Genomic DNA, 12,500 nt, shown 5'->3' with positions numbered 1-12,500 from the left:
TGTGTGTGTGTGTGTGTGTCTCAGTGTGTGTGTATGTGTGTGTGTGTCTCAGTGTGTGTGTGTGTGTCTCAGTGTGTGTGTGTGTGTGTGTGTGTGTGTGTCTCAGTGTGTGTGTGTGTGTGTGTGTCTCAGTGTGTGTGTGTGTGTGTGTGTCTCAGTGTGTGTGTGTCTCAGTGTGTGTGTGCATGTGTGTGTGTGTGTGACCTGTATGTGGCCGCTGGGTTTGCTCGTGTCCTGCAGCTCATGATGATCTTGTCTTCTGAAGACTCTTCAGGGTAAATGGTGTCGACGGGCTGCTCCTCGAACACAGGCCCGAATCCTGACGACTCGTCTGAGAAAAACACACAGAAACACACACCTTCAATACAGCACCAGCGAAAGATGAGAAAACTGAGCATATGTTTACAAACTGTCTTTCAAAAGTTCAGGATGAGAAGGATTTAATCTCTTCTGTTCACCAAGGCTGTATTTATTTGATCAAAAATACAGAAAGAAAACTGTAAAATATTATTACTGTTTCAAATGATAGTTTGGTATTTTAAAATAAAAACAGACATCTTTTGATGAGTGTGTGTGTGTGTGTGTGTGTGTGTGTGTTGAAGGACTAAAATAATGCTATCAAATCTACTAAAACTTAAACTTGATAAAACTATATATACACATATACTTTAAAAAAATAATAAATATAGAAAATAATAATACAAATGAGAAAATGCGACGAAATCATGAAGAGTGGATTGCTAACATTAGTTCATATTACTGTCCATCCATCCATACCATCCAAAGTTTTATTTAGGATTTATTTAGTTAGACTGGAGCATTATGAAGATGAATTATGCATAATAATAGCAGCATTAGGAAAGTAAAGGGCAGTCCATTCTGGCGCTCATTTCCAGCTCCATTAGTGCATGCTGGGATATCAGTCAACAGAGACGGACGCAGCAGGATTAATGCTGATGAACACCAGTTCTTCACCACCGAACATCACCACAAACCTCCTGAGAAACAGAGCTCAGATCTCCAGACCACTAGAGAGAAATATCTAAACATCTCTCCTGAGCTCTGAATGAGGAACTATGAGAAGAAATACTGCATTCATCAGAATTCAGTTTAAATGTGAACGAGAGTCACATCAAACCAAAGCCTCAGTCCAACATCATCAATAATAATATCAATAATTCCACTCTGATCAGGACTAATCAGAGGAGCTCACTAAAAATTTAGTTGTGATATTTTTATCGTACAGTTCACATAAATTTTTTTTATATCCACAATTTTGACTTTTTTACATCAATTGTCTCTATGTTTCAATCTTTTTTCTTGTAATTGCAAGTTTATATTTAGATGTCATAGTTCTGAGATCTTTCATTAAAAAACTAAAACAACAACAAAGACAAGTTGCAAGAAAAAAAGTTGTAATTGCCCTTTTTTTCAATAAAAAGTCTAATTTTTGAGGAGAAAAAACATGCACTGGTATATATATATATATATATGTTTTTATTTAAACATGTTGTAGTAACTCTCACGCCACAACAAATTAATTCAACACAACTGTATCCAGAATAGAGCAATAATGAAAACATGTTTAAAACAAGTATGACTGATATATTTATGAACACCAAGCCTAAATGAATTAATTTGAAGTGAACTGTACGTCCTGAACCTCCTTCAGCATGAATCTAAAAGTGTGTTGATGTTATTGATATTGGTTGTAATATATGATGTGATGTGGAATATCAGCCGAAGCACATTTCGGATGAAAAACTGACTTGATGAGGAATGATCGAGTGCAAATGAATGAAACTCCTCTGAAGCAGTCTTCAGGAATCTGCTGGCGTCTCGTCTGCATCTGATCAGATATTAATCATTCAGGAGCACTTCTCATAACTCCATGTCATTACCTCATCCACGGCTCTCTCACTGTTTCTTGACTATCATACAGCATAGCAAGATTGACAGTTCTTACACTCCCCAATTCGCATTAATGAGCAACATTTTACTATTTTACTAAAATCAGCATAGGTTGAGAATAATGAAGAGAGAATAAAAGAGATATTAAATTAAAATAAATTTCATTCATCATATATCTCTTTTTTTATTATTTTTATTTTTTATTATTGTGATGCAAAACTAAACAATAAAACTAAATCTATAAAAAGCATTATCTGAACTAAATAATTAACTGAAAAAAAATAAACAAATAAATACAATTTATTTCAGCTAGTTGCAAAAGCAATGTTTCTCATTTTAGTTTAGTTTCTTAAAATAACTAAATAAATTAATAACTAATTCTTAAAAACATTAAAAACTGTTTAAAAACTAAACATATTCAAAACTAAAATGTAACTTATAGAATAATGGATAATAATTAAACTAAAATTACATTTACATTTATTCATTTAGCAGACGCTTTTATCCAAAGTGACTTACAGATGAAGACAGTGGAAGCAATCAAAAACAACAAAAAGAGCAATGATATATAAGTGCTATAACAAGTCTCAGTTAGGTTAACACAGTACATGTAGCATGGGATTTTAACTAATATAATAAATAAAAAGAAAACGGATAGAATAAAAAAAATAAAAGAATAGAGCAAGCTAGTTAGAGGTCTTTACACACACACACACACATATACAATTGCATAATAAATAAAAAGAAAATAGAATACAAAAAGATTAGAAAGGTAGTTAGATTTTTTAAAGAATAGAATTAGAATAGTGAGTGTTAAAGTTAGAGGATCAAATAAAGATGGAAGAGATGTGTTTTAAGCCGATTCTTGAAGATGGCTAAGGACTCAGCTGCTCGGATTGAGTTGGGGAGGTCATTCCACCAGAAGGGAATATTTAATTTAAAAGTCTGTAAAAGTGACTTTGTGCTTCTTTGGGATGAACAATCAAGCGATGTTCACTTGCAGAACGCAAGCTTCTAGAGGCACATAAGTCTGAAGTAATGAATTTAGGTAAATGGGTGCAGAGCCAGTGGTAGTTTTGTAGGCAAACATCAATGCCTTGAATTGTATGCGAGCAGCTATTGGAAGCCAGTGCAAATTGATAAACAGAGGTGTGACATGTATTCTTTTTGGCTCATTAAAAATTTATCTTGCTGCCGCATTCTGAATTAATTGTAAAGGTTATTTAAAATTAGCCTGTAATCTGAAAATATAGTAGTCAGGCCTGACTGAATATCATCATAATCCATCACAAACACAGTATTTATGCTGATGTTTCATATTAATGCAGCGATCGAGTGACCCTGTGACCTACACTTGACCCTTTGACCCCGTTTCCCTTGTAACCTGCAGCTCTTTTAAGGTCCGGTCAAACACACGTGAATATTTCATGTGTATGTGGGCAAAACATCACAGACCTGTCACACCCTAGCAACCGTCGCCGCCTGACATCTCCAGACAAGTTACATTTGTAACGTAAAACATGTTACCAGGGTAACATCAAAGAAACTTGACATCAGTAATGAATCCAATAACCTGAAAACATCATAATTTTATCACATTTGGAAACAGATGCAACTTTGACATGAAATAAATATAAAATATTAACACTGAAATCAATATTTCTAAAGTTTCTGAACTGAAGTGAGGGGCGTGGCTGAGGTGTTGTGGGCGTATCACAGGCGTTTGATTGACGCGCTGCAGCTCTGTAAGGTTCTAAACCGAATGCAGTCGCTCAGAGATCAAAGCCTCTCCAGGAATCAGCAAACGGGCTCCCGAGGCTTTGATGGAGAATGGGTGGGGGCCGTGAGATGGTTAATCTTCTGAACTCCCACAATGCCCTGCTCCTCAACATCCATCTCTATTATGAGCCCTGAACCACTGTAACGTCTGTGATCTTCACTGAACATGGCAGATTCACACTCAAACACACACTCACACACACACACACACTTCACTGGAGGTGATACACCACTCTGAATCAATCATCTGTTCATCAAATACTTCAGACAACTGCACTCGTTTAGGAACGCTGTCATTTACAGTTGTGTAAAAAGGTAACTCAAGTAACTGTTTTGCTTTTTGTTTAAATTAAAATTAGAGAAAAATACTATGCAATGCTTAATATGAAAAATAGGATAAAATTCAGACCAATTAAAATGCACAATGCAGAAATTCTCCAAGAATAAAACACATGCCTTTTATTGTAAAAAATAAAATAAAAATAATACTCATAATAAGTGATTACATTATTAAAGTTTTATAAATTCAAGTAATTAAAAACACTCTGTGGTTATTATAAATTAATTAAACCATTAAAATAAAAATTAATAAAACCGATTTCATAAGGCCCTTCTAAAAAGGCTTCAGCCTTCTTGTTTTCAGTTAATACATAAAACTGTGTATAATTATTATGTAATTGTGTATGAAGACAGTCCTTCAGCAGCTCATACAGTTGTAATGTATCAACGTGAACTGACCAGGCTTTCTATCTGAACATTTGTCCAAACTTAAAGCACAACATGGTTTCATAATTTAGGATGATATTAACTGAAAGAAACCTCATTGAATCACTTTGTAAACAAACAGTTGAGACTCACCTCCAAAAACTGCTGGGAAATCTGCACACACTGACCAAACTGAAAGAAAAGCACAGAAAGCATGTCATCTGTCATGAGTCCTGATTCACATTAACATCCAGGAATGACCAAATGCATTCTATTTATGCCTGATTGATTTTACAGTATGAGTGGAATGAGAACATGCAGATATTTTCAGTCTAAGAGTGACTGAAGTGCTCAGATTAGAGATATTATGCTGGATTATCACAAAAAATAGTAGTATTATGGCCAATACTGACTACTGAGATCATGATTATTATAAATGATTATGTAGTGACTTTGTAAACATGCATTTACTGAACTTTTACATTTCTAAAATCCATTTCAGCAGTGGATTTAAATGTTTTTTAATATAATTCTGAATTTTGAAAAACAATTTATTAAAAAAATAAAAATGAAAAACATGGTTATGATGGCCTGACAGACTAAAGGACTAAAGGATGGGCTGATGGACTGAAGGACTGATGGGCTGATGGGCTGATGGACTGACAGACTGAAGAACTGAAGGACTGATGGGCTGATAGGCTGATGGACTGAAGGACTGATGGGCTGATGGACTGACAGACTGAAGAACTGAAGGACTGATGGGCTGATAGGCTGATGGACTGAAGGACTGATGGGCTGAGGGACTGACAGACTGATGGGCTGATGGACTGACAGACTGAAGAAGTGAAGGACTGATGGGCTGATTGACTGACAGACTGAAGAACTGAAGGACTGATGGGCTAATGGACTGACAGACTGAAGAACTGAAGGACTGATGGGCTGATAGGCTGATGGACTGAAGGACTGATGGGCTGATGGACTGACAGACTGAAGAACTGAAGGACTGATGGGCTGATAGGCTGATGGACTGAAGGACTGATGGGCTGAGGGACTGACAGACTGATGGGCTGATGGACTGACAGACTGAAGAAGTGAAGGACTGATGGACTGATGGACTGACAGACTGAAGAACTGAAGGACTGATGGGCTGATGGACTGATGGGCTGACAGACTGAAGGACTGATGGGCTGAGGGACTGACAGACTGAAGGACTGATGGGCTGATAGGCTGATGGACTGACAGACTGAAGGACTGATGGACTGAAGGACTGATGGGCTGATGGACTGAAGGGCTGAGGGACTGACAGACTGAATGACTGACGGGCTGATAGGCTGATGGACTGATGGGCTGAAGGACTGACAGACTGAAGGACTGATGGACTGATGGACTGGAGGACTGATAGGCTGATGGACTGATGGGCTGAGGGACTGACAGACTGAAGGACTGATGGACTGATAGGCTGATGGACTGACAGACTGAAGGACTGATGGACTGAAGGACTGATGGACTGGAGGACTGATAGGCTGATGGACTGATGGGCTGATGGACTGATGGGCTGAGGGACTGATGGGCTGATGGACTGATGGACTGAAGGACTGATAGGCTGATGGACTGATGGGCTGATGGACTGATGGACTGAAGGACTGATAGGCTGATGGACTGATGGGCTGATGGGCTGATGGACTGGAGGACTGATGGGCTGAGGGACTGATGGGCTGATGGACTGATGGGCTGATGGACTGATGGGCTGAAGGACTGATGGACTGATGGACTGACAGACTGAACGACTGATGGGCTGATAGGCTGATGGACTGACAGACTGAAGGACTGATGGACTGATGGGCTGAGGGACTGACAGACTAAAGGACTAATGGGCTGATGGACTGACAGACTGAAGGACTGATGGGCTGAGGGACTGACAGACTGAAGGACTGATGGGCTGATGGACTGACAGACTGATAGGCTGATGGGCTGTTGTGGGTCACTAAAACTCACAATGGCAGGTGAGCGTGAGCATGATGCTCAGCAGAACGCAGCAGGAAGTGTGGGTCATGGCTCTGGGCTGGATGGCCGCGGCGATCTTCAACTACAGGAGATCTTAAGACATCAGGAGCTGCTGAGGAACACAGTCACACAAGCACACAATCATACAGAGTTAGGATTCCTTCATCACACCCACAGAAACTGAAACAACATCCTCATTCACACCAGTAAACTATATACTGTAAACTACTGCTCAAAAGGTAGAATTAAGATTTATTCATGCCTTTAACTTTTTTGTGGAAACTACAAAAGTTTTGGGGAAATATAAAAAAAAATAAGAAGTTAATATTTTTATTAATCAAAGACACATTAAATTAATCAAATGTGTCAGTAAAGACATTTATGTTACAAAATATTCATGTTTAAATGCTGTTCTTTAGAAATAAATGCAACTCTGGTGAGAAGAAGAGATTCTTTCAGTAACATTTAAACAAATCTCATCTATTTCCAAGCTTTTGTCCTGTCAGGATCAACATCAGGGGCTTACCAGCGACACAAGTAAAACCATCTCCTTAACTACCAGTGACACGATGAGTGTGACAGCGAGACGACACACAGCAGCTGGATTATGACACACACACACACACACACACAGGCGGGATGTGATTGGTCTCCTAGCAACACATTTCTTGTGAGATGGACAAATCTCCACAAGCTCAAACTGAGATTTCAACCACTTAATCGAGCACACACACACACACACACACACACACACATGTGTTTCACGGCCCATTTTAGCAGCAGATGACAGACAGACACAGTCACGTGACCATGATAATCAGTTATTTAATATTCAAATCTCCTCACACACACACACACATGAATAAATGGAAATGATAAAGGAGAAGAGCAGGGAGTCACACGAGTCTCTTTAAGATCTCAAATGAAGACATGCGTGTCTCCTGTAGATCTCCATCACGTCTCACTCTGCTCTCACACTCACCAATCAGAGCCAGAATCCATTTACTGAAACATGAAGCTGTGGTGTTTACACGGCTCCTCAGAGAATACCACGGTACACTGTGTTTAGCTGATGCTATAGTGTAATATCAGTAAATTATGTTATATGGTGCAGCTCCATCAGGATCTTTCGTTCTGGTACTTTCCGCTCATCTGGAATCATCAAATCTTTCCACATTACAGCTGATTATTTCTGCTTCCTGCTTGACTCGTGTGATCATTCCATTATAGAAGAATGAGGAAACACACACACACACACACACACACACGTTTGTTTCTGTGAATTGTGGGGACTTTCCATAGACTTCTATTACTTTTATACTGACCAAACTATATTTTGTATCCCCTAACCCTAACCCTAACAGAAAACCTTTTTACATGCTTGCACTTTCAGATAAACATCCTTTACTATTTTTAATCATCTTTTTCCCTCATGGGGATCGGTCCCCACAATTTCAGGTTTTTACTATCCTTGTGGGTACATTTGACACAAATCCACAATGTTAGCATGCTTTTCATGGGAGGAAAAAAGTCATGCAAGTTTGGGCAACATGAAGGTCAATAAATAATGCATTTCAAAAAAATTCCTTTAAAATGACACACATTACTGTTCAAATTAAAGTTTGGGGATTGGTTAAATTTGTAATGTTTTTGAAAGAGTCTCTTCTGCTCATTAAGGTTGCATTTATTTGCTAAAAATACAGTAAAAACTGTAAAATTTGAAACATTAATACTGTTTAAAACAGCTTTTTTTGTGTGTGAATCTGTGTTAAAGTGTAATGTATTTCTGTGATGCTCCGCTGTATTTTCAGCACAGGATTCACAGATGAGTAGAAAGCTCAAAAGAACAGCATTATTTTTTCTTCTTTTCTAACTTAATAAATATGTACTTGATAAATACAACTATGAATCTGTTTCAGTGTAAACATCATTAATCAGTAGATGATGTTTGTGGTTTCTTCTCGCAGCAGATCGTGTCTGACCTTCAGTGCTGGAGCGTGTTGTTAGCGTGTTGCAGTGGTGGACGAAGTACACAAATCAAGTACTTGAGTAAAAGTACAGATACATATGGTAAAATATTACTCCAGTAAAAGTAAAAGTACTCCTTTTTCAATTTTACTCAAGTGAAAGTACAAAAGTACTCGAGTTTTTATGTACTTAAGTAAAAAAGTACTGCAATATAGATGTTTGCAATTTTATATAGGCTACTTAATTTAATTTTATATTAGCACATATCCTTTTTATAATCCTACTGCTCAAAATACCTTGGATTTTTTCCCAAATAACCACTATATGGAGTCAAGATATATTTTTGTTGTTGATATGGACTACGCTGATGAGAGTAATGTTAACTGTGAAGCTTACACTGTGATGTACCTGAGAGAAAACAGAGATGACCATCTGATCTTCACCAGTAAGAACAAAGTATTTTAAAGTTTGTTGTTTTACAGAATATCAAAGTTACAGTAAAGACCAAAAGTTTGGACACACCTTCTCATACAAAGAGTTTTCTTTATTTTAATGACTATGAAAATTGTAGAGTCACACTGAAGGCATCAAGGGCTATTTGACCAAGAAGGAGAGTGATGGGGTGCTGCACCAGATGACCTGGCCTCGACAGTCACCGGACCTGAACCCAATCCAGATGGTTTAGGGGTGAGCTGGACCGCAGACAGAAGGCAAAAGAACCAACAAGTGCTAAGCATCTCTGGGAACTCCTTCAAGACTGTTGGAAGACCATTTCAGGTGACTACCTCTTGAAGCTCATCAAGAGAATGCCAAGAGTGTGCAAAGCAGTAATCAAAGCAAAAGGTGGCTACATTGAAGAACCCAGGATATGACATATTTTCAGTTGTTTCACACTTTTTTGAAATGTATATAATTCCATATATAATTCCACATGTGTTAATTCATAGTTTTGATGCCTTCAGCATGAATCTACTATTTTCAAAGTCATGAAAATAAAGAAAACTCTTTAAATGAAAAGGTGTGTCCAAACTTTTGGTCTGTACTGTATATATGACATGATAATAAGGCCTGAAGTTAGGAAGAACATTTTACGAAAAAAAAAAAAAAAAAAAAATGTAAATAAAGATAATGATTTTTTCCTTCTCAAATCTTATATGTGGTTTAAAAACACCCCTGGTCAAACGGGGTGCATCTCTTCCCACTGATAATTACTGTAGTTACCATGTTCTGAACGTCACATCCTTTCTTTTCTAACCAGATGTAAACTATATATATATATATATATATATATATATATATATATATATATATATATATATATATACACACACACACACATATTATATATATATATATATATATATATATATATATATATATATAGAGGTGGCTATATATAAAATATTTGGACATTATTTATAAAAATTACATCAACTTAGCACCAACAAGCTTGTTAGCTAGACAGTTAGCATCAGCTAACAATATTTACTTATTTTCAGTACGATGAACATTCATGTCTGTCTACTCGTCTAGTTAATCCAAACAATATACATATGTATAACGTTACTGTCGATAAACAAAATAAAAACAGACGTAACATAGGACATTTTAATAAAACTGTTAACATTACGGCAGCGGTGAATTTGAACGTGCACGAGTTATTGTATTTAATCTGTGTTATTTCATGGGTTTTTTGTTGTTGTTTAACGTTACCTAGAATTGTGTCTGCATCGTCTGCACTCGAGCATTTCAGTGGGCTTAAATAGATCACTCTTTACAACGGATTTAGTTTCCAAACAACTGACAGTTTTGACCTAAATATGATATTCAGTTACAATAATTAATCCAAAATTTCGACATTAATAACTTACTTTTAGCAACATCAGACGCACGCGCGCTCACAAGATCTCTGGTTCTTACTTCTGGAGACTCGCACTAAACGGTTCATTTGAATCAGTGAGTGGTCGACTCCAGAACAGCTGCAATCGGATCATTCTAATTCGTAAACGAATCGTTTGGTGTGATTCGCGATCCGATTTAAAAGTTTATTTTGAAAAGATTCAGTTCGTTCATGATGAGTCAGACACCGCTTCTGCGTGTCGGAGCACGTGATATATTATAGGGAGTAACGATATGTTTTATGAAATGTAGTGAAGTAAAAAGTACGATTTTATGCTTTGGAATGTAGTGAAGTAAAAGTAAAAGTTGCTCAAAATAAAACTACTCCAGTAAAGTACAGATACTTGAAAAATGTACTTAAGTACAGTAACGAAGTAAAGCTACTCCGTTACTGTCCACCACTGGCGTGTTGACTCAGCGTGTTAAAGTGCTTTGTGTTCAAACTCAGCTGAACAACCAACCAATTTCAGCGTGAATAATAACAGCATTGAACAGCAGAGACGTGCTCCTCCAGGAACCAGTTCTTCAATGAGAAACTCTGAGCTGAGGGATACGAGTCTGAATACACACACACACACACACACACACACACACTGCACGAGTCCAGACGATGACATCTCCACCGTCACACAACCGATGCATTGATGATGCTCTCAGACAGACGGGACTGTGACGGACACAGACGCTACTGTACACAGCGGGGTCACGGGGTCACGAGTGGACCTTACTGCACATGTGCACTGCTGATTCAGAGGATCACACACCTGCGCTGCTGAGTCTATGTATTACAGCACATCGTATACTTCATATTTAATATGGATTCATATCCCTGATGCTGCTGCACTGAACATGTGCTGTGATGTAATTGGCTGTCTGGTGGTCACATGACCTCCTGAAGGACCAACACAGAGCTGCAGACTCAGACATTATTAACAGACTTTTAGTAAAAGCATGCTTATTACTGAAATAATCTGCTTTTAACTGACATACTTAAGTGTGGATTGAATGTAGTGTTTTCAGACACTTAATTGCATGGTTTTGCTAATTTAATGAATATTAATTATAGTTTATATTTAATTTAAATGCAATTTGTTGATCTTTAGAGTGGTTTTGATTAAAAAATATTCTAAAGTCCAATTAACTTAATTTTAACATTTTGACTGACTTAAACAGTGATTATTATAAATGCTATTTCATAATAAATTCTATTGTCTTTGAAATATGGTTAAAGTACTGAATGTATTTATGAGAAACTTTACTTAAATGTCATTTCTATTAAATTATGTCTGTCTGTATTTAAATGTGCACTGTAAATAATATGACAAATGAATCATAAAAACGTTTTTCCATAACTTAAATTCAAATTCAACCAATTTGAATAGATTATTATTATTATTATTATTATTATTATTATTATTATTATTGTTGTTGTTGTTGTTATACAAGATTAAACTGAAATGACTTGTGCAGCCAATTTGATTATACTTAAAAACTAAAGGCGGCAGGATTTTAAGTAGAAGGTGGAAATGTGAAGAAATTATGAGGCTTCAGTTCAGCATATTTAATAAATTAGTAATTTTAAATTTAAAATCAAATAAAGTTTAGTTTTATGATTAAAACATCATGATTTACAATGTGCGTTAAATGAAAACTTTTATTTTGACATTATTACAAAATGCTCTTTAAAAAGTACTTTAGAAACAGCCATAATAATGACTCTCTTAGACACTTAAGTGGCCTTTTATTTCATTAATATTATATTAACTACAAGTACAGTTTTTTTTTTTTTTCAAAATGTACACAACTATAATACAAACATACTTTATGGATTTTATATCCTGATATTTGATATGATTGTGTAATGGTATATAATGATCATGAAGCACACAAACTCTCATCAAACATCATGCTCCTGTGTGATGGTCACACACACACACACTCTCATGTAAACACAGTGTTAGCGCGGCAGGTTTGTGTCCCGTCTGGTGTCCCATGAGGCCTCAGTATCACTTGTGTCCTCTCTAAAAGCCCAAACGCTGCCAGCTGTCCCAGTTCCTCATTGTCTCGTATCTGAGATCAGATTAACTCTGAGACGCGTCTGAAGGAGAAACCCTGCTGCGCTAATGAAGCCCTGATCATAACACAGCCCTCTGAACCCAGCACCACATGCATGATGGGTAAAACAGCAGCTCGCAACCACAGGGGCATGGGTTCGAATCCCCGGGAAGGCATGA

General features: G+C 37.0%; 1 protein-coding gene across 2 annotated transcripts in view; it reads right to left on the bottom strand.

Annotated features, from left to right (window-relative positions):
• The window catches only part of LOC128014651 (contactin-1a), a 44,073-nt gene that overhangs the window by 18,708 nt on the left and 12,865 nt on the right, over positions 1-12,500 (bottom strand). The window contains exons 2-4 of one of the 2 annotated variants that reach the window (XM_052598356.1): positions 6,391-6,511; positions 4,549-4,587; positions 205-331 (exon numbers count right to left, since the gene is read on the bottom strand). In XM_052598356.1, the coding sequence (XP_052454316.1) occupies positions 205-331; positions 4,549-4,587; positions 6,391-6,448 (224 nt within the window). In that variant the 5' untranslated portion in view covers positions 6,449-6,511. The remainder of the gene's footprint in view (positions 1-204; positions 332-4,548; positions 4,588-6,390; positions 6,512-12,500) is intronic. The other variant, XM_052598357.1, reaches the window with a different exon arrangement.

The sequence above is a fragment of the Carassius gibelio genome, chromosome B25 (assembly GCF_023724105.1).
Source record: "Carassius gibelio isolate Cgi1373 ecotype wild population from Czech Republic chromosome B25, carGib1.2-hapl.c, whole genome shotgun sequence".
Taxonomy (NCBI): Eukaryota; Metazoa; Chordata; class Actinopteri; order Cypriniformes; family Cyprinidae; genus Carassius; species Carassius gibelio.
This window is presented reverse-complemented; position numbering and strand designations above follow the sequence as displayed.